This window comes from Ovis canadensis, chromosome 1 (assembly GCF_042477335.2).
Source record: "Ovis canadensis isolate MfBH-ARS-UI-01 breed Bighorn chromosome 1, ARS-UI_OviCan_v2, whole genome shotgun sequence".
In the NCBI taxonomy this organism is placed as follows: domain Eukaryota; kingdom Metazoa; phylum Chordata; class Mammalia; order Artiodactyla; family Bovidae; genus Ovis; species Ovis canadensis.
Window position 1 is genome coordinate 29,283,817 of NC_091245.1, and position 22,334 is coordinate 29,306,150.

General features: G+C 40.9%; 1 protein-coding gene and 1 non-coding gene across 3 annotated transcripts in view; both read left to right on the forward strand.

Moving 5' to 3' along the window:
* TCEANC2 (transcription elongation factor A N-terminal and central domain containing 2) overlaps positions 1–22,334 on the forward strand; it is a 43,815-nt gene that overhangs the window by 705 nt on the left and 20,776 nt on the right. For both annotated transcript variants that reach the window (XM_069592452.1, XM_069592461.1), the window contains exons 2-3: positions 130–272; positions 17,249–17,390. In XM_069592452.1, coding sequence (XP_069448553.1) covers positions 171–272; positions 17,249–17,390 — 244 coding nt within the window. In that variant the 5' untranslated portion in view covers positions 130–170. The remainder of the gene's footprint in view (positions 1–129; positions 273–17,248; positions 17,391–22,334) is intronic.
* LOC138431640 (small nucleolar RNA SNORA42/SNORA80 family) lies at positions 19,306–19,436 on the forward strand. Its single transcript, XR_011253791.1, has one exon. It is a non-coding gene; the product is annotated as a small nucleolar RNA SNORA42/SNORA80 family (small nucleolar RNA).

The window sequence follows — 22,334 nt, forward strand, 5'->3', positions numbered from 1 at the left end:
ATTCCATCCAAGGGTCCTAATAATTCAAGAATGCTTCCAGAGTATGTAGGACCCAATTATGTCACTTTAGGGAGCACACATCACTGAAGTTCTGGTGACATTTTAGAACCTGCCTTCTTTGTTGAGCAGAACACGGTAAAGCACGTGAAGGTAGTTGGAGTCCCCTAGGAATGGATAAATTCGTCATTCGAACACCCAGAATCCAGAATAGTCCTCAGAAGAAAGATCCTGGAGGAAAGATTTACAAGCAGGCCACCATTGAGTCTCTGAAGGTGAGAGGGGATCTGGGAGTGGAGAAAATGTGCAAAGGACTGGGATGGCAAGGAGGTCTGGAGGAGTTCTACTGTGGAAGACCTATGAATTCCTTATTTTTGTGCTTCCTCCCCACCGTGCTCCTGACTGCTCCAAATTTGTTTCCCCCATACACTATCAATTTCTGGACCTTTGTTACACCCTTCTAATTACTTTAGCTTTGTGGTATGTTTCACTAACTGGTAGGATATATCCTCTGAAATTATTCTTCTTTTGCAAGATGTTCTTGTCTATTAAATGGAATGTTCAAGTACCAAATATGATTTGTGTACCCTGTACAAACTCAGTAAGATTGGATGATGATACCACCCCTCATAGCATATTGACTGGAACTGTATCACGTGGCCTTCATAGCCACATCTAAGACTGAAAAAGAGACTGTTAAACTGGACTCTTTGCAGCCTCAAACTGTCTGACTTATGTTGGCAAGGAAGAGGCAAGGCATCATGAATACAGTATAAACAACTAACAGTGAATCAATGAATGTAATGTAATTAATGGTAATTATTGCTTCACTTAATAGTGAAGGACAGGCGAGCCTGGAGTGCTGCAGTTCATGGGGTCGCAAAGAGTTGGACACGGTTTAGCGAGTGAACAACAAGTTACTTCACTAAAAACAAGCAGAAAACTGCTTGCAATTAGTTCCCTTTGTCATCTGGAACCTCTCCTTCTACATTACAGACTTTTTCTTTCTGATTTCCTTTATTGCTTCCTCTTTTCTCCATTAGACTGCTAATGTTTGTGCTCTGCAGAGCTTTGTCACATTTTATGTATTTGGCCAGGGTAATCTTATTCATCTTAAGGCTTGCCATGCTGATGACTGCCAAACTTGCACCTCTGGCCTAGGTCTCTGAAGAGAGGGGGATCAGGGGCTAGAGAAAAATTTACAAAGACTGTGATGGTGTGGAGGGCCTTCTGAGTACTTGACTTAAGTACTCCATTGGACTTCTAGATATACCACAGGTTTACCAGACCCAGATTAGAAAGCAATATAGGGAAGTGTAAACAAAGACCCTGGGTTCTGTTGGCCTATGTCAGAGTTTCTTCAAACAAACACTGTTGTCCTTTCGGGCAATATAATTCTTCATCATTTGAAACCGTCCTGTGAGTTTTACAAAGTTGAGCATCTCAGGCCCTCAGACACTAAATGCCAGTAGCACCTCCCACTGTGATGACTGAAAATGCCCTCACGTATTTACAAATAGCTCTTAGTTGAGACCTACTAAGCTCAAGATGATCTTTAAAATCTCCCTGAGTTTTGAAGTTTTGTGAATTCCTAGAACACGTTGAAGTGTTTCAACTGTTTGGTCAGAGTATCCACAAATAATTGTAGACTGTATATTGTATATAGTCACTACTGTATGTAGTTCTCAGAGACAGTGGTGGGCAGGACTGTGGTATCAGACTGTCTGGAAGGAAAAAAGGGATAGTAGTAATTGACCTACATGTACACTCAACATACAAACACCCAGATTCTAATATACCTTCACCTGTCCCTTCTGCCCTTGGTGTCCCCAGGTGGGCCCCAGTTGAGAATCACTGTGTGTGATGATGAGAATATGTCATGTGAAGATTGTGGAGTCAGAATAAACAACAGGCATATGAAGTAACATTCTTCTTCAATGCAGTGGCTTTTCTTCCAAACCTCCCGTATTTATTTTATCCATATACCAAGTAACGGGGACTACAAATTTAGAAACCACCCTTAATTCTTCTTCTTTATATCCAATTTTCAATTTTGTCTCCTAAAAATCCTTCCTGCCCTTACATCTCTCTCTCTGAATTTCAAAATCTTTTTGAATTTAGAGCAGTTCGGTGGTCTGTTAACTTTGTCTCCCTGACTTTGGCATCCCCTATCATTCCAACCTCCACACTGAAGTCAGAGAAATAAGGCTTAAAAAAAAAAAATCTACTCAGGTCACCTCCTTGCCAAAGGAAACCCTTCCCTCAGTGCTTTTAAACTACCTTTTGATAAAGACATTTCTTTGCATGACCCCAAAGGCTCTCTGTGACCTGGTACCTGCCTGCCCTGCTGCTCTTCTTATTTACCTTCCGTCCAGTGTCAGCCACTCACAATTTCTCAAAGATGTGTTCTTTCATACCTCTACACCTTTGCATATGCTGTTCTGTTTTCCTTGAATGGCTTTTTTCTCTTGTCTTAGAGTCAGTATGGTGTGGTAATTAACACAGACTCTGGAGCCAAACTGCCTGTGTTTAAATTCCAGCTCTGCCGCTTAAACTACTTGTGTGACCTTGGGCAAGTTAATCTCTGTGTCTTTCCTTATCTGTAAAATTGGATTAATAATAATATCTATTTAATAAATGAAGTATGAAGTGAAAGTCACTATTTTATTTTATAATAATCTATATGGAATTCTCCATGCCAGAATACTGGAGTGAGTAGCCATTCCCTTCTCCAGGGCATCTTCCCAACCCAGGGATCAAACCCAGATTACCCGCATTTCAGGCAGATTCTTTACCAGCTGAGCCACCAGAGAAGCCCAAATAAATAGATAAGCAACTAGGATATACTGTATAGCACAGGGAATTCTAGCCATTATTTTATAACCTAAAATAAGCCTCTTATCCTTCTCCATCAGAGGGCAGACAGAATGAAAATCAATTTCACAGAAGACTAACCAATCCGATCACATGGACCACAGCCTTGTCTAACTCAGTGAAACTATGAGTCATGCCGTGTAGGGCCACCCAAGATGGACAGCTCATGGTGGAGAGTTCTGACAAAATGTGGTCCACTGGAGAAGGGAATGGCAAACCACTTCAGTATTCCTGCCTTGAGAACCCCATGAACAGTATGAAAAGGCAAAAAGATAGGACACAGAGATGAACTCTCCAGTACTGTAGGTGCCCAATATGCTACTGGAGGTCAGTGGAGAAATAACTCCAGAAAGAATGGAGAGATGGAGCCAAACCAAAAACAACACCCAGTTGTGAATGTGACTGGTGATGGAAGTAAAGTCTGATGCTGTAAAGAGCAATATTGCATAGGAACCTGGAATGTTAGGTCCATGAATCAAGGCAAATTGGAAGTGGGTCAGATAGGAGATGGCAAGAGTGAACATCAACATTTTAGGAATCAGCAAACTAAAATGGCCTGGGATGGGTGAATTTAACTCAGATGACCATTATATCTACTATTGTGGGCAAGAATCCCTTAGAAGAAATGGAGTAGCCATCAGTTCAGTCGCTCAGTCGTGTCCGACTCTTTGCGACCCCATGAATTGCAGCACGCCAGGCCTCCCTGTCCATCACCATCTCCCGGAGTTCACTCAGACTCACGTTCATCGAGTCCGTGATGCCATCCAGCCATCTCATCCTCTGTCGTCCCCTTCTCCTCCTGCCCCCAATCCTTCCCAGCATCAGAGTCTTTTCCAATGAGTCAACTCTTCACATGAGGTGGCCAAAGTACTGGAGTTTCAGCTTTAGCATCATTCCTTTCAAAGAAATCCCAGGGCTGATCTCCTTCAGAATGGAGTGGTTGGATCTCCTTGCAGTCCAAGGGACTCTCAAGAGTCTTCTCCAGCACCACAGTTCAAAAGCATCAATTCTTCAGCGCTCAGCCTTCTTCACAGTCCAACTCTCGCATCCATACGTGACCACAGGAAAAACCATAGCCTTGACTAGATGGACCTTAGTCGGCAAAGTAATGTCTCTGCTTTTGAATATACTATCTAGGTTGGTCATAACTTTTCTTCCAAGGAGTAAGCGTCTTTTAATTTCATGGCTGCAGTCACCATCTGCACTGATTTTGGAGCCCCCCAAAATAAAGTCTGACACTTTTTCCACTGTTTCCCCATCTATTTCCCATGAAGTGATGGGACCGGATGACATGATCTTCGTTTTCCGAATGTTGAGCTTTAAGCCAACTTTTTCGCTTTCCTCTTTCACTTTCATCAAGAGGCTTTTTAGTTCCTCTTCACTTTCTGCCATAAGGGTGGTGTCATCTGCATATCTGAGGTTATTGATATTTCTCCCAGCAATGTTGATTCCAGCTTGTGTTTCTTCCAGTCCAGCGTTTCTCATGATGTACTCTGCATAGAAGTTAAACAAGCAGGGTGACAGTATACAGCCTTGACGTACTCCTTTTACAAAGCAGTCTGAAATGCAGTACTCGGATGCAAACTCAAAAATGACAGAATGATCTCTGTTTGTTTCCAAGGCATTGATGATACCATTCAGTATCACAGTAATCCAAGTCTGTGCCCTGACCAGTAATGCCTAAGAAGCTGAAGTTGAATGGTTCTGTGAAGACCTACAACACCTTCTAGAACTAACACCCCAAAAAGATGTCCTTTTCATCATAGGGGAATGGAATGCACAAGTAGGAACTCAAGAGATACCTGGAGTAACAGGCAAATTTGGCCTTGGAGTACAAAACGAAGCAGGGCAAAGGCTAACAGATTTTTGCCAAGAGAATGCACTGGTCATAGCAAACACCCTCTTCCAGCAACACAAGAGAAGACTACACATGGACATCACCAGATGGTCAATACCAAAATCAGACTGATTATATTCTTTGCAGCCAAAGATGGAGAAGCTCTATACAATCAGCAAAAACAAGACCGGGAGCTGACTGTGGCTCAGATGATGAACTCCTTATTGCCAAATTCAGACTTCAATTGAAGAAAATAGGGAAAACCACTAGATCATTCGGGTATGACCTAAATCAAATCCTTTAGGATTATACAGTGGAAGTGACAAATAGATTCAAGGGATTAGATTCTGATAGATTGCCTGAAGAACTATGGACGGAGGTTCGTGACATTGTATAGGAGGCAGGGATCGAGACCATCCCCAAGAAAAAGAAATGCAAAAAGGCAAAATGGTTATCTGAGAAAAGAAGAGAAGCGAAAGGCAAAGGAGAAAAGGAAAGATATACCCATTTGAATGCAGAGTCCCAAGGAATAGCAAGGAGAGACAAGAAAGCCTTCCTCAGTGATCAATGCAAAGAAATAGAGGAAAACAATAGAATGGGAAAGACTAGAGATCTTCAGCAATATGTGAACTGTGAACTTCCAGATGTTCAAGCTGGTTTTAGAAAAGGCAGAGGAACCAGAGATCAAATTGCCAACATCTTCTGGATCATCGAAAAAGCAAGAGAGTTCCAGAAAAACATCTATTTCTGCTTTATTGACTATGCCAAAGCCTTTGACTGTGTGGATCACAATAAACTAGAAAATTCTGAAAGAGATGGGAATAGCAGACCACCTGACCTGCCTCTTGAGAAATCTGTATGCAGGTCAGGAAGCAACAGTTAGAACTGGACATGGAACAACAGACTGGTTCCAAATAGGAAAAGGAGTATGTCAAGGCTGTATATTGTCCCCCTGCTTATTTAACTTCTATGCAGAGTACATCATGAGAAATGCTGGGCTGGAAGAAGCACAAGCTGGAATCAAGGTTGCCGGGAGAAATCTCAATAACCTCAGATATGCAGATGACACCACCCTTATGGCAGAAAGTGAAGAGGAACTAAAAAGCCTCTTGATGAAAGTGAAAGAGGAGAGTGAAAAAGTTGGCTTAAAGCTCAACATTTAGAAAACAAAGATCATGGCATCTGGTCCCATCATTTCATGGGAAATAGATGCGGAAACGGTGTCAGACTTTATTTTTTTGGGATCCAAAATCACTGCAGATGGTGACTGCAGCCATGAGATTAAAAGACGCTTACTCCTTGGAAGAAAAGTTATGACCAACTTAGATAGCATATTCAAAAGCAGAGACATTACTTTGTCCACAGAGGTCTGTCTAGTCAAGGCTATGGTTTTTCCTGTGGTCGTGTATGAATGTGAGAGTTGGACTATAAAGAGAGCTGAACTGAAAGAATTGATGCTTTGAACTGTGGTGTTGGAGAAGACTCTTGAGAGTCCCTTGGACTGCAAGGAGATCCAAGCTGTCTATCCTAAAGGAAATCAGTCCTGAATACTCATTGGAAGGACTGATGCTGAAGCTGAAACTCCAATACTTTGGCCACCTGATGGGAAGAGCTCATTTGAATAGACCCTGATGCTAGGAAAGATTGAAGGCGGGAGGAGAGGGGGATGACAGAAGAAGAGATGGCTGGATGGTATCACCGGCTCGATGGACATGAGTTTGAGTAAGCTCTGGCAGTTGGTGATGGACAGGGAAGCCTGGCACGCTGCAGTCCATGGGGTCACAAAGAGTCGGGTGCAACTGAACTGAAGTGAAATTTGCTCAGTTGTGTCCGACTCTGCAACCCCATGGGCTATACAGTCCTTGGAATTCTCCAGGTCGGAATACCAGAGTCAATAGCCTGTCCCTTCTCCAAGGAATCTTCCCAACCCAGGAATCAAACCCAGGTCTCCCGCATTGCAGAAAGATTCTTTACCAGCTGAACCGCAACAGAAGCCCAAGGATACTTGAGTGGGTAGCCTATCCCTTCTCCAGCCGAGTTTCCCGATCCAAAAATCAAACCGGGGTCTCCTGGATTGCAGGTGTATTCTTTACCAACTGAGCTATCAGGGAAGCCCCATCTACTTAATAAGCTCGTTGCAAAGTTTGAATGTGTCAATATATGTAAAGTGGTTGGAGCAGAACCTGGCTAGTACTAAGTAATATGTAAGTATTTGTTGTTATCAGCTACTTTATGAAATCCTTTGTCCCCGTGACCTAGTAAAGAGTCTCCTCTATTAGAAGGTCTTTCCTAGCCACCCTCTGTCCCCCAAATACAGAGCCAATATGACTCCCTTCTCTAAGCTATCCCTTTTCTTAACGTGCCCCATTAGCGCACTTCTCGTGCTTTTTAAAAGGTGTTTTTCTTTTTTAAATTCGAGGATAATTACTTTACAGTATTGTGATGGAAACGTGTTCCTTTCCATGCATGTGTCCTGGTATACTCTCCGCATCTGGAAAGACTATGTCTTAATGTTTTTGTGGCCCCAGTAGCTGTCATGGGACTTGGCATATAGAAGGCCATGGTGCATTTTTCTGAACAACCAAATGAGCTAAAGCTTTAAAAGCCTGGACTTGGCATATGAAACCCTTTCTCTTCTGTTCTGTCTGAGGTGCCATCTCACCTATCCCTTATAGCTCCCCTTTAACAGGAATGCATTCCAGCCACGCCTCATTTCTTGCTCTTCTTTTTCTTAGTTCCTCTCTTTCATGTCTCCAGGGCTTTGACTTGATGCTGATCCCCTTTCCTGCATCTTTTACAGAGTGAATTCCTACTCATTTGTCAGCCCACTCAAGTGAATCTTAGATTATAAGCTTCATAAATACAGGGGCCTTGGACATTTTATTTACCTCTTACCCTTGGACCTAAGACAGTGTTCAGCACATATTAAGTGGTTAGTAAATACTTGTTAAAAAAGTGAATGCTGAAATGCTTTCTGGGGAGTTAATCTTTCCCTCTTTGATATTCTCTTAGCACTTGGTTCAAATATCTGTTTTAGCACTTACCTTACTGTATTGTAATTGCCTGATTACCTGTAGTTTCCCCAGTCTATTATGAACTATTAGGACTGGGACTGAAGTATCTTACTGTGTTCTGATTCTGCTCTAAGCCCTAACACAGGGCCTCTACACTGTATGTAAAAATTCATTGAGTAAACAATAATCATCATTATTTGGGGATGTTCTTGCTGGGTCTGGATAGTAAGCTACTCCACAAATGCTATTGTGAAACAGCTTTATACTCAGTTCTATGCTAGGTACTCTAAAGAACATAAGAAAATTTTAAGGTAAAAGTATGTGAGCCTTTATGGAACTTCTTAGGACATCATAAGAAATTAAAAAGTAATGATACAAAATCATATGTGCTCCATTACAAAATTGTTGTTTAGACAATAAGGGTCAAGAGTTAGGAGAGAGCTCAGTGTCTGTTTTAGGGGTTAGAGTCTTAAATAGATGGAAAGATTTGGCTAGGTAGAGGGAAGTTAGTGATATCTAGCCATTCAGTAAGTTGTACCTACTGTTCCCTTTCCTTTATGCATGCACGTATGCTTACTTTCCTGTGTGCACAGTACAAATTAAAAACAAGTTAAATTTGAATTCTAGAGAGTTAGCTAGATCCACGTTTTGCCAAGTGACTCTTCCCACACACCATCATTATGTTTTAATGCTAAGAATTTGCTGAATGTTCAAGCCTCAATTTCCTTATCAGTAACATCAAAAATACTGTCTCACCTGCAGGGTTGTTATGAGGGCTAAATAAATAAATGCATGTTGAAAGGGCTAAGCATTGTGCCTGGCACAAAATAAAAACTAGTAAGTAGTTCTCTCTTTTCTTATATGGAAAAAAAAAGAGGCTGTGTAGTAAAGCTAGAGCTGAGAATGATGGTGGTGATGTGATGATAATAGTAATGATTACGGCTTACATTTATTGAGCCTGTTTCTATGGGCCAGGCATTGTGCTAAGTGCTTTACACATAATAACTCTAAATTCTAATAATAGCACTGTGAAATGGATGCTTTTATCATTTATATTTTACAGATTAAAAAAAATCTAAGGCACAGAGAGATTAAGTAGCTTGTCCAGAGTCATGAAGCTCTCAGTGGTAGAGCTGGGATTTGAACTAGACAATCTGGTTCCACAGTCTGCCTCCTATAGGGAGAACTAAAAAAAGTTGGAGGTTTCTGAATGCCAGCAAAGGAGGTATAAAAATCTTGGGATATTAGGACCATTGTACTTCTGTTATCAGCATATTAGAAGTAATTTTGCCTTAGCCTTATCACATTCAATGAAAGTGCTACTCAATAGAGCTCATGTGGTGTGCATTTGAATAGTAAAGGTTAATTTGGTTAATCTCTTCTTACTCCCTAAGGGAAAGTGATTTCTTCTGTTGGTTGCAATAGGAGATTTTTTAAATTGAAAGAGTCTGAAATATGCCTATTATTTTAGGTTCTGCGTTTAAGAATGCTCTGTAAGTCTTCACTCCCTTTGTAGGATTGACTAGCCAATATTGTCCCTGCCCCCACCAGTGGAATGGTGCCCATGTTATTGCTTATGAGCGAAGCATTTTCCCTCATTGGTTTTATCAAACCTTATATTTCAGCCATCCACAACTATAGGACCAAATGGGATTTTGGAAGCACCTTTTCTTTCTGGCAGTAACCATTCCACTACTCATAGTAGCTTTCCCATTGATATTTCATGTCCACTTCCCTGTTTTCCTCTAAATATTTCAGATAAGAACTTGCAGTATCTATTTTGGGGCTCATATTTGGACAGAAATAGAGAAACATTCTTTGTAAGTATGTGGAATTCTTCTCTGGAACTAATTGCTATATTTTTCTATTTTTGGTCTAATATCTCAGATCTGAAGACTACTATAGTTAGTCCTTGAGGGTAGAAATAACTGTTCAGTTACATGTGCTGATCCCCTGGAGAAGGAAATGGCAACCCACTCCAGTACTCTTGCCTAGAAAATTCCACAGATGGAGGAGCCTGGTGGGCTACAGTCCATGGGGTCGCAAAGAGTTGGACATGACTAAGCAACTTCACTTCTTCTTATATCTACTGTGCATTGGGGATAGAGAAATAAGAAATTGTTCTGGCCCTCAATGTGTTCATAGTCTAGTGGAGAAGACAGCCTTGTAGATAACTATTTGCAGAAAGCACATATGCAGTAATTGATGTCTTTGCAGATTCCATGGGAGTTTGGTTAAATGTGGTTGGAGAGAGGCAAGAAAGTCTGTATAGTAGTTGATTCTTTAATGTCTTTAAGAATAAACAGATGTTTATTGTGTGATTCAGGCAGAGAAAGAGCATCCCAGGCAGAGGATGTCAAATACTGTGATTGGTTTAGGCAGTTTCAAATTGTTTGATATATGTTGAGCCAATGGTGAGGCTGAAAAGGATGTCAAGAGCCAGGTCATGTAAGGCCTTTAATGCCATGCTAAAGAGCTTAAACGTCTCTAGTTCCGTATGTTGAAATAATCTGATGTGGAACCCCCAACCTCATTCCAGCCATGTAGAAATGCTCAGTAAAAAATCTCCAATACAGAAATTACCCTGGCAGTACAGCAATTAAGACTCTATTGTAGGGGCCCGGGTTTGATCCCTGATTAGGAACTAAGATCACGCATGCCACATTGTGCGACCAAAAAAAAAAAAAAAAAAAACCACCAGCAAAATGTCTCCAGAACAGAGCTGAGCTTGAAAAGAAAAAAGAGAAACCCTCAGGTGCCAGGAAGAGAGAGGAAATCCAAATGCAGAGCTATAAGTGGGAGCTGAAGGCATACCTTAGAGATATTTCAGGGTTGGTTCCAGACCACTGCAATAAAGTGAATTTTTTTGGTTTCCCAGTTAATATAAAAGTTATGTTTGAACTATACTGTATAATGTGTTAAGTGTACAATGGCATTATATTTAAAAACATGTACGTACCTTAATTTAAAAATATTTTATTGCTAAAACATGCTAACCATCATCTGAGCCTTCAGTAAGTTGGAATCTTTTTGCTGGGTCTTGCCTTTTGGAGGGTCTTGCCTAGATGTTGATGGCTGCTAACTGATGAGGATGGTGGTTGCTCAAGGTTAGGGTGGCTGTGGCAGTTTCTTAAAACAGTGAAGTTTGCCATATCAGTTGACCCTTCCTTTCATGAATGATTCTCTATAGTGTGCAAATGCTGTTTGATAGCATTTTACTCACAGTAGAACTTTCAAAATTGAAGTCAATCCTACCAGATTCTGCTGCTGCTTTATCAGCTAAGTTTATGTGATATTCTACATCCTTCCTTGTCATTTCAACAGACTTCACAGCATCTTCACCAGGAGTAGATTCCATCTCAAGAAAGCTTCTTTGCTTATCCATAAGAAGTAACTCCTTATCTATTAAAGTTTAATCATGGGATTACAGCAATTCAGTCATATCCTCAGCTCCACTCATAATTCTAGTTCTCTTGCATGTTCCACCACATCTGCAGTTGCTTCTTTCACTGAAGTTTAGAACCCCTCAAAGTCATTCATAAAGTTTGGAATCAACTTTTTCCAGACTCCAGTTAATGTTGATATTTTGACTTAATCTCATGAATCATGACTATTCTTAATTGCATCTGGAATGGTGAATTCTTTCCAGAAGATTTTCAATTTACTTTGCACCAGAAAAATCACTATCTATGGTAGCTATAGCCTTATGAAATGTATCTCTAATGTATTTCTCTATGTATGTATCCTAGAAATATATTTCTAGGACTTGAAAGTCAAAATTACTCCTTGCAACAGAATGGATGTTGTGTTAGCAGGCAGGAAAACAACATTAGTTTCATTGTACATCTCTGTCAGAGCTCTTGAGTGAACAGGTTCATTAGTCAATGAGTAGTGATATTTTGAAAGGAATCTTTTTTTCTGAGTAACAGGTCTTGACAGTGGGCCTAAACTATTCGGTAAGTCATGTTGTAAACAAGTATGCTGTCATCTAGGCTTTGTTACATTTATAGAGCCCAGGAAGAGTAATTTGCATAATTAAGGGCCCAAGGATTTTCAAAATGACGAGTGAGCATTGGCTTCTACTTTAAGTCGCCAGCTGCGTTAGTCCCTGAGAGTCAACCAGTCCTTTGAAACTTTGAAGTTAGGCATTGACGTCTCCTCTCTAGCTATGCAAGTTCTAGATGTCATCTCTTCCAGTATGAGACTATTCTATCTACATTGAGAATCTGTTGTTTAGTGTTCATTGCTTATCTTAGATAGAGCCTCTGGATAGCTTGCTGCAGCTTCTACCTTAGCACTTGCTGCATTACTTTGCACTTGTGTGTTATGTAAACAGCTTCTTCCCCTAAACCTCATCAACCAACCTCTGCTAGCTTCAGACTTTTCTTCGGCAGTTTCCTCACCTCTCAGCCTTCCTAGACTTGAAGAGCAGTAGGGCCTTGCTCCAGAGTAGGCTTTGGCTTATGGGACTGTTGTAGTTAGTTTGATCTACGCAAACCACTCAAATGTTATCACATCAGCATTAAGTCTGTTCTGCTTTCTTATCATTTGTGTGTTCACTGGAGCAGCACTTTTAATTTCCATCAGGAACTTTCCCCTCGAATTTATGACTTGGTTAACTATTTGATGCAGAATACCTAGCTTTTGGCCTGTCTTGGTTTTCAACATATTTTCCTCACTAAGCTTAATCATTTCTAGCTTTTGACTTTAAGTGAGGGTCAAGCTACTCTTCCTTTCACTTGAACACTTAGAGGCCATTGTAGGGCTGTTAATTAACCTAATTTCAATGTTGCGGGGTCTCAGGGAATAGGGAAGCCCGAGGAGCAGACAGAAATGGGGAAATGACTGGTTGGTGGAGCACTCAAAATGTTTATCAGCTAAGTTTGCTGTCTTATATGGGCATGGTTTATGGCACCCCCCCAAAACAATTAAAATAGTAACATCAAAGGTCATTGATCACAGGTCATAATAAATATAATAATAATGGAAAAAGTGTGAAACGTTGCAGGAATTATCTAAATATGACAGACACGAAGTGAGCATCTGTTGGAAAAAATAGTATCTGTAGGCTTGCTCAATGCAGGGTTGCCACAAACTTCAATTTGTTAAAAAAAAAAAAGAAAGCAATATCTGCAAAGTGCAGTAAAGTGAAGTGCAATAAAACAAGGTATGCTTCTGTATAGTTTTATGGAAACCAGGTACAGAGTTTGGGGGCTGGGATTTTAGGGCCAGTATGAGGATAGCAGATGAGGTGGAAGTCAACATAGGGCTACCATATTTTTGAAAAATGAACTAGAAAAATTCCATCCACCAGTCTAAGGAATCAGCATGAAGATTGTATCATGTCAGGGTTTGGGTTCAAAAAAAGTTGACCCCATAATAAACTAGAACCTCACGCTTATTACTGTGTGTGTGTGTGTATTTAACTTCATACTATCTACAAAGCTGAAAAATTAACATAAAAACTGGTCCAGAACCAGGGAAATCCAAGGAGCTTGGCAAAGGCAAAGGTGAGATTTCCATGTTAAGACACTTCTAAGCCTAGAGTACGTAGGATTCCCATGGAAAACATTAAAAATGTACTCATGGTCAAAACTTACAGTAAAATAAATTACCAGGAGGGAGAATGAGCAGGTAGATTTAAGTAGTAGAATTTCTACTTCAGGAAACGTAACAGTCTGAAAGAGATCTTAAATGTGTTAAAAATATTCACAGAGATAAAGAAAGGAATAGAAATGGTAAGGATAGGATAGTATGAAAAAAAAAGGGCAGAATTAGAGGGGGGAAAAAAACAGAATTTGTCCAGTGAAAAAGCATATTTGTTGACAAGTACATTGGACAGCTTAAAAGTAAAGTCATAGCTGTGGAGAGAAATACTGAATTGAAAGCTGAAAAAAGTGAAAGTATTAATCACTCAGTCATGTCTGACTCTTTGCGACCCCATGGACTGTAGCCCGCCAAACTCCCCTGTCCATGAAATTCTCCAGGCAAGAATACTGGAGTAGCCATTCTCTTTTCCAGGGGATCTTCTCAACCCAGAGATTGAACCTGGGTCTCCTGCATTGCAGGTAGATTCTTTACCATCTAAGCTACCAGGGAAGCCCAAATTGAAAGCTGCTGTTGCTGCTGCTAAGTCACTTCAGTCATGTCCGACTCTGTGCGACCCCATAGACAGCAGTCCACCAGGCTCGCCCGTCCCTGGGATTCTCCAGGCAAGAACACTGGAGTGGGTTGCCATTTCCTTCTCCAGTGCATGAAAGTGAAAAGTGAAAGTGAATTCGCTCAGTTGTGCAGGACTCTTAGCAACCCGAGGAAATTACTAGAATGCATCCCACAGAAATAGAAATATGGCAGAAAAGTTAAGAGACTTGAAGGACAGGCAGAGAGGCCATGTATGTTTCTAACAGGAGTTTTCCATAATGCAGAGACTTAGTATAGATTTCCTTGAGCATCTTAAAAATTGTGGGGACAAACGCTGAAATGATAGAAATGGAGTGTGTAACTCCCAAGCCATGAGAGGAGGAGCAAGGCTAAAGAAAGCTCAGGCTGTGAGATGAGAGGCAAGAAAGGGAGAAGAAAGGCAAAGAGAAAGTGTGTCCGGTAGCTGTCGGTAATGATGATAAATGCAAACGGATTAAACATGCCTATCAAAAAATAGAAATTTTCAGATTGGATGGGGAAGGAGGAGCAAAATAAAGCAGCCATAAGTTATTAAAGCATGACCCAGAAAAGTTGAAAGTAAAGGATAGAAGACATACGAATATATAATAGGCAGGAGTTCACTGAAGCAGTGTTTATAATAGGAAGAATATGAGGGGGAGAAAATGCTAAATATGCATTAGGGGAATAGATTTTAATATTCTGAGACATTGTATGTAAAAATTATGGAATAATATTCAATATTATCAAAATGGATCAACTGGGTTTATACACATCAGTATGGGTAAGTCAAACTATATTGAATGAGAAGTGCAAGTTGCGTAATATGATATTTATGTCTACTTCCTACTGAAAATATCCCTTGCTGCTGCTGCTGCTGCTAAGTCACTTCAGGTGTGTCCGACTCTGTGCGACCCCATAGACGGCAGCCCACCAGGCTCCACTGTCCATGGGATTCTCCAGGGAAGAACAGTGGAGTGGGTTGCCATTTCCTTCTCCAATGCATGAAAGTGAAAAGTGAAAGTGAAGTCGCTCAGTTGTGTCCAGTCTTTGCGACCCCGTGGACTCCTACCAGGCTTCTCTGTCCATGGCATTTTCCAAGCTAGAGCACTGGAGTGGGTTGCTATTGCCTTCTCCGAAAATATCCCTTACCTAGCTTCATTTATTTGTCTTTCATGCCATGTAACACCAATGTTATTTTATATTGTAACAGGTCATAGAAAAGCACTCTGTCTCAATTTTGGTTAGGGCTCCTAAGGACTGAAAACGAAGTGTGCATGTGTGCATGCCAAGTTGCTTCATTCATGTCTGACTCTTTGCAACCCCATGGACTGTAGTCTGCCGAGCTCCTATGTCCATGGGATTCTCCAGGCAAGAATACTGGAGTGGGTTGCCTTGCCCTCCTCCAGGGGATCTTCCTGACCCAGGGATCGAACCCATGTCTCTTACATCTCCTGCACTAGCAGGTGGGTTCTTTACTACTAGCGTCACCTGGGAAGCCTTGAGAACAAAACATTAGGTATAAAGTGGTGTTCCCCAAAGTTGTTCTAGACCACCTACAGAACTTGTGAAGGCAGTATGTGAAGACCAGTTTTGGACTCCTGAACCTATCACCTATCTTAGGTAATAAGGAAAGTTGAAGGCAAAGAAAGAAAGGCATGAAAAGTCCTTTGGATAAAATGGGACAGCTGTGGTATTTTCTTTTGGAGAACTTGACCTCAGTTCCTGGAGTTGGTAGACAGAGACCAGACCTGTGCCAGGGAAAGTCTAAAACCAGAGGGTTTTTACTGATGCCACTGAAAGGGAAGTGGTTGCATTTGGAAGGCTGTTATGCTCAGAGTTTTTCAGGGCAAAGATGGGGGCATAGCCGAGAAAATACTGGTTAACCTGGAGTTGAATTAAAGGGGCTTGGTTCACAAGAACCCTTGGAAGGGTAATGGGACCCCTTCAGAGAATGTATGAAGCTGGTTGCCAGAAGCTAGAGACTTACGGTGGACCTGTATGTGGCTGGCTGGGAGAGACCTTGCCAGTGCTGTGGGAACACTACAGGTCAGAGCTCAACCCTGGGAGCCGCCATGGAACCACAGAAACAGCTCATGAGACAGCTTTTGACTATCTGCCAAGTCTAGAGAGTACTGAAAACTGGTGAGCATCGCATCGCACCACAACCAGAACTAAGGCTTTTCCTGTCTGTTGCTGTTCCTCCTTTTCCCAGTTTCAAACCTGGAAGGATCAGAGACTAAAGCAAGCAAGCAGCTGGGGAAGGAGGAGAAGCAAAGGTGGGGAAATAGAGAGGTCCCCAGACATCCCTTTCTCCCAGCACAGGCAGCTATGTTAGACCCTGCCCAGGGGGGTAAATGAAGACTTTTGAGGGTTTCTTTTTATTGAATTATCACATGCATGTAGAAAAGTAGACAAATCATGAGTGTACATCTTAAAGATTTTCACAGAACACATTTGTGTCATCAGTATCCAGATCAAGAAACAGGACATGTACCAGAAGCCCCTGTGCCCCTTCCCAGACCCTAACTGGCCCACCACCCCAAGGTATAATGATACAAAAGAAGAAACAAAAAATTTTTGTAATTATAAAAGCAACTTTATTTTTTGTCTCCCAGTTTATTTTTAAAAATTATTAGTGGAAATAATTTTAAATGCAACATAGTACAAAGACATTCCTCATCCCTTTCACCTGGATTCCTTGTTAATATTTTACACTTAATGGAAAGATTCGTGTCAACTTTAAGATGGTAGTTTTTTCTAGAAATGGAAGGAAGGGATTAAGGGGTGAAGGGTGTAAGGAGACTTGAACTTTACAGTGTTTTATTGTTTTATGTGAAATGGCAAAATGTAACTTTTTCATTATAAACGGTGAGTAACTTTGTGTTTGAAGTTTTAAAAATTCTTCATACAAGAGAAGGTTTGAGTTTTACAGTCTAGGAAGTAGGGAGCTGTTGAAGTGTGCTTTTTATTGTTGAAATAACTATGTCTTTCTGACTTCTCTGCTGTCTGTCCTCCGCTATGGATTAAGACACTTAAGTGAGCTATAGGGTTGGTTCACCTCAGCATCGTTTTTCTTTTCTTGTCCTCCTTTTTGCCTTTCATTGCTAAGTGCCCAGTGGTGTCTGACGTGGTAAGATTAAAACTTGCACTTTTCCTAATAGATGTAACTCTCTTCCTGATTTGCAGTAAGCAGGGGCTGCTTTTAAGCAATTACCCATCATTTGGGGCCATCATACATACTGCGCTTTGGTTCAGGTCATAATCAATAATTCATATGTCCGTAGGAGCCCCATTAGCTCAGGTGAAGGCAGATGTCTTTCTAATGAAAATGTTCCATTTTCCAAATGACTTTTATTTTTCCCAGAGAGTTGTGGTTATAGAAGACATAAAAAGATGGAAAACTATGTTGGAGCTTCCTGATCAAAGCAAAGAGAATCTAGTTGAAGCCTTACGAGAATTAAAGAAGAAAATACCTTCCCAAGAAGTGTTAAAGTCAACAAAGATAGGTATGTTCCTTCTGAATTTTATGAGAAGTGCTTCTGTTTTATCTCCTCCTTTCTTCTTTCCTCCCTCTCGCAAACATAGTTATCTGTATATCAGTACTTCTCAAGCTATCTGTGGTGAGAGACCTTTCTTTAAAAAATTCTCCGTTGACTGTAGACTAATACTTTTATAGTATAATAAAAATTAACAGGTAAATGAAATTAAAATATAAAGAGTACAAGCCCTATTTCTAAAAAAAAATTAGATTCAACAGATGTAGAAGTACTTTGTCAGACTACTATAAAAGCTTCTAAATGCTTATTTCCGTTCCTGTACTTATTGCATGATCGGTGGGTCATGTTTTGAATGTGCTTGATGCTGGGTGTACAAAAATGAAGAAGATGTGATTGTGGCCTCAAGGAATTTAGGGTTTGGTGGAAAAACCAGCAAGTAGACAAATGTAAGTAGGAAAATAGTTTAGATTAGAAATAAAAACATATGAATAATGTCTGTGGTACCATTCTGATCTGTGCAAGGTGTATGCTGGCACAGAGAACAGAGTAGTCTTACATCTGGGGAATTCAGAAAAAACTCCATAGAAGAGGCAACAGGTCACTTAAATCTTGGCTTTTCTGTCTTGAGTAGAAGTAACTTCCAAAGCATGGTTTGTAAAAGCAAAATGACAGCATCTCTTGCTGCTACGTCACTTATTACAGCATTGGAGTTATCTTAAGAGGTAAGTCAGGAACTGCATCGAATTACCATGTTAGTACAGTACACAACTGTGAATAATATGCGAGGGAGGGCCAGCATGTGTTTCTCAAGCTGCTCCCAAGTCCCCAGGGAGTCCAGGGTAGTCATTCACAGCTGCTGTTCTTGCCCTCACCCGTGCAGCCATTGCCTTCTCTGCCTCCCCTTGACCTCTTGTTCATGAGAAGCAGGAGAGAGAGTAGCTTCAGATTGGCGCTAACAGCTGGCAAGAGCTGTGTGAAATCCCCCAGAGGTTCCCCCAAGAGTCTTGAGAGTTGCACCCCTGTAATATAAACCAGAATCTGAGAAAATTAGATGCTTAAAGAACATAAAACCCTATCATTATAGCCAAGGAGAGTCTCCCATCTGCTGCTGGATTTTCTCTTTATTGGTTGTGGTCACTAGAGGGCAATAAGACCATTCATATGAGCAGATAAGGTATTTCCACCAGTAGAGGGTACTAGTGGTTAATATTTTATGATGTGTACATGTACATATGTGTATATGTATGTTCATATTTAGGCACACCACAAATACACTTACAATCAGATCTTAAATGTCAACATAATATTGACTGGAGTTATCCTACACTACAGAGCAGATGACAGTTTTAAAAATTATTTCTGTTTGTCCTTTGAGTACAGTTGCAAGTATGCTAAGTACAATTACGAGTATGCTTTCAAGAATGGGCGTGTCTGATGTTCAGAAATTTCAATTCAAGGATCATAATGAAACCACAACAAGGGGGCATGACTTAGGAGGACCTGGAAACCATCCAGCATTTGAGTCTTGACCGTATCCCAGGCTTTGCCTAAACCTGAGGTTGTGTGGAATATAAGGGTTCCTCGGTTCCTTTGTAATTCGCTAGTTGCTAGCCTGAAGATTCATTTGTATCATTTCCTGAGAATGTTTCCATTCTCCCACCTTTAGAGTCCTTCCTGTCCCTGTCCCATGAGATTTCTATGAGTGTTCTGATGACAGGAGAAGTTAGATCAAGGAGTACATGTGTTGAGAGTAGGGAAGATGTTAAAGAATGTGCCAGGCAGGGCTATGTCAGGTGAGCTGTACAGAGAACATGGTGCATTGCAGAGACTAAGAAGTCTGGTATATTTGAAACGTAATCAGTTAGAGAGTCTGGATCAGATGGAAATGATTCTTTGTAAGTCATTTGAAACTGTTTGGTCTTAGGCATGGGTTTGGATTTATGGCAGGCTGACCCCCTGGGCCTCTCATAGCATCCCATGACAGAGCAAACTGGCCCCAGACCATTGCCTGGCCTCTGTCTATAGGCTGCAGGCACTGCAGTGGGTTGCACAGTGGGAAAAAAAGCAAAAGTGTTTAGTCTTAGTTTGTGTATTAGTTACCTGTCCCTGTGTAAAAATTACCCCCAAGTTTAGCAGCTTAAGTATTTCTTGTCTCACACAGGTTTTCTGAGGGTCAAGAATCTGAGAGCTGTTTATCTGAGTGCTTCTGACTCATGGTCTCTTAAGAGGTTACAGTCAAGCTGTTGGCTGGGGCTGTAGTCATCTGAAAGCTTGAGCAGGGCTTGAAGATCTGCTCCTAATGGCTCACTTACAGGATTGCTTATAGGAGGCCTCAGTTTCTCATCACCTAGGCCTCTTCATAGGGCTGCTCATGGCATGGTGGTTGACTTTCTCCAGAGTAAGTGATCCAAGAGAGAGTAACCAAGATGGAAACCACAGTATCTTTTATCATCTTATCTTGGAAGTGACATACCATTGCTTCTGTTATATTCTGTTGATCACACAGACCAACCTGGGTGCAGCTTGCGAGACAACTACACATGCATTATGAATACCAAGAGATGAGGCTCACTGGGGCTGTCTTGTAGACTGGCTATCACAGCATGTGTTTCTTTAAATTTAACCGAGGTATATTCTTCTTCCTGGACCTTCAGATTTATGTTCATTTGTAGAGGTTTTACAGTGGTTATCTCTTCAAAGAACCTCCTTTTCATTGTCTATTTCTTCATTCTGGGATTCTACAATTAGAAATAGGTTAGAGCTTTTGTTTCCCATGTTCTTTAGCTCATATGTCTCCTTGTCTCTCATAAAATTGTGGGCAGTTTCTTCAGAGGTATATCTTCCAAGTCACTAATTCTCTTTTCACTTGACTCTAATTTGCTGTCTCACTCATTCATTAAGTTCTTTCTTTCCGAAACCATTTTTTTTATTTTTGCAAGCTTTCTTTCTTCCCAAAATCTGTCTCTTTTAAATGTTATTTGTATACACTTGTGATTGTGCCTTTTATTTCTGCAGACATATAGTGTATAGTTCTTCTGTAGTCATCTGACTATTCTAATATTTGTTATCCTTAGGGTTTAACTCTATTGTTTATTGTTTCTATTGACTCTGCTGGTGTTTGCCTTTCACTGTGCCTGTTGATTTTTCTTTTTTTTGGCTGTGCTATGAGGCTTGTAGGATCTTAGTTTCCCAGCCAGGGATTGAGCGTAGACCCTCAGCAACGAAAGCACAGAGGCCTAACCATTGAACTGCCAGAGAATTCCTTGCTTGTTGATTTTCAATTGTGAGCTCATTATTTTCTTTCAATATGTGGGAATTCTGTGAGGCTAAACTGGAAACATTTCTCCATAGAGGGGATTAGCTTCTTTTTTCCTTTGTGCCAGAAGTCAAGGACCACTTCTGACCTGAAATGCTTTAGCACACCACTCAAGGATCCTAGCTCAGAATCAGAATCCCAGCATTAGCTCTCTCATTTCACCACTGACCCAAAGCAAAGTATTTCAGTAGTGTTCCTATTAGTCAGCCCTTAGGATAACCCTATGCCTTTAGCTTCTGCTTATTTTTTTTGAGATGATTTTTATCCAGAATCAAATTGTATTGCAGTGAAAGTGTAGCTTTAGTCCACTATAAAGCCTCAGATCCTAAAGATCATAAGTGGTTGTTAGCAAAGGATTTTTGAATTCTTATTTGCAGTTTAGAAATACCTGTCTCTGCCATAGGGGAAGAGTGTTTGAGAAAAGCAAACCTGGAGGCAGAAAGCCCAGTTAGGAAGCTACTAAAACATCTAGATGAGAAATTAGGGTGGCCTGGAAGGAGTTGTAACCATGAGGGTGGAGAAATGTGGTTGGAATCAAGAGACATAAATGCATTAAAATCCAGCGAACCTAGAAGTTGATTGGATGTTGGGGAATGAAAAGAGTGAAGGCTGAGGCCCAGATTTCTGATATGGACAAATAGGTGTATGGCAGTACTACTCACTAGGATAGGAAACAGCCTGTTTGGAGGTGGGGGGAATGGTAAGTTCAATTTTGGACTCACTGCGTTTGACATATTGTGGGACATCCAAGAGGAAATATCCAACAGAATGTTGGATATATAAGGCTAGAGCTAAGGAGGGACTATAAATATATACTTGAGAGTCACCATCAGCATGTAGTGAGAAAGCAAGGCAATTGCCCAGGAAGAGTATGTAGGAAAAGCAAAGAGCCAAATCCCACATCCTGAAGCACACCAACAGGCAAGAGGCTTGTGGGAGATGGGAAAGGTGTGACTGAGGAAACAGGAGAGAATGTTGCTGTGGAAAGAGAGAGTGCTTCTGAGAGGGGATTCGTCAGCACTGTCCATCATTGTCAAAAGGCCAAAGAAACTAATTCTAAAATTGCATGTTGGATTTTGCAAAGTAAGGCCATTAATGATTTTGCTAAGGACAGTTTCAAAGGCATAGTTAAAGGCAGAGGCTTGAGTGAAGAGGAGGTAAGGAAATGAACTGTGAAAATAGACAACTCTTTCAAGAAGTTTAGTATTGAAAGAGAGAGGTGGCAAAATCAGAAAGGAATGTGGGGTTGAAAAAATTTCTAATTTTAGAAATAGAGAATCAGGTTCGTAGGGAGGACTTAATCAGGGAGAATGGATCAGACTTTGCAGGAATTGACTGTGGAAATGAGAATGCCAAGATGCCTCTCATAGCCTCTTTACTGGCGCTTGCTTTCTGCCTTCACATACACTTAAATCTTCTCCTTTAATTGTCTGCCATCTATTCCAGATACCTTGTTTCTCTTCTTTATATAGTCAGATTCCTTTCAATATGATTAATAATCGCAACTCCCATTTCTGGCTCTTCCACTCTTTCATTCCATGCTGGCTTCACCCACAACCACTATTCTTCTCTCTTGGGACACAAGAGATTTCATTCTATCCAAATCCAATAGTCTTGTCTCAGTTCTCATCTTCCCA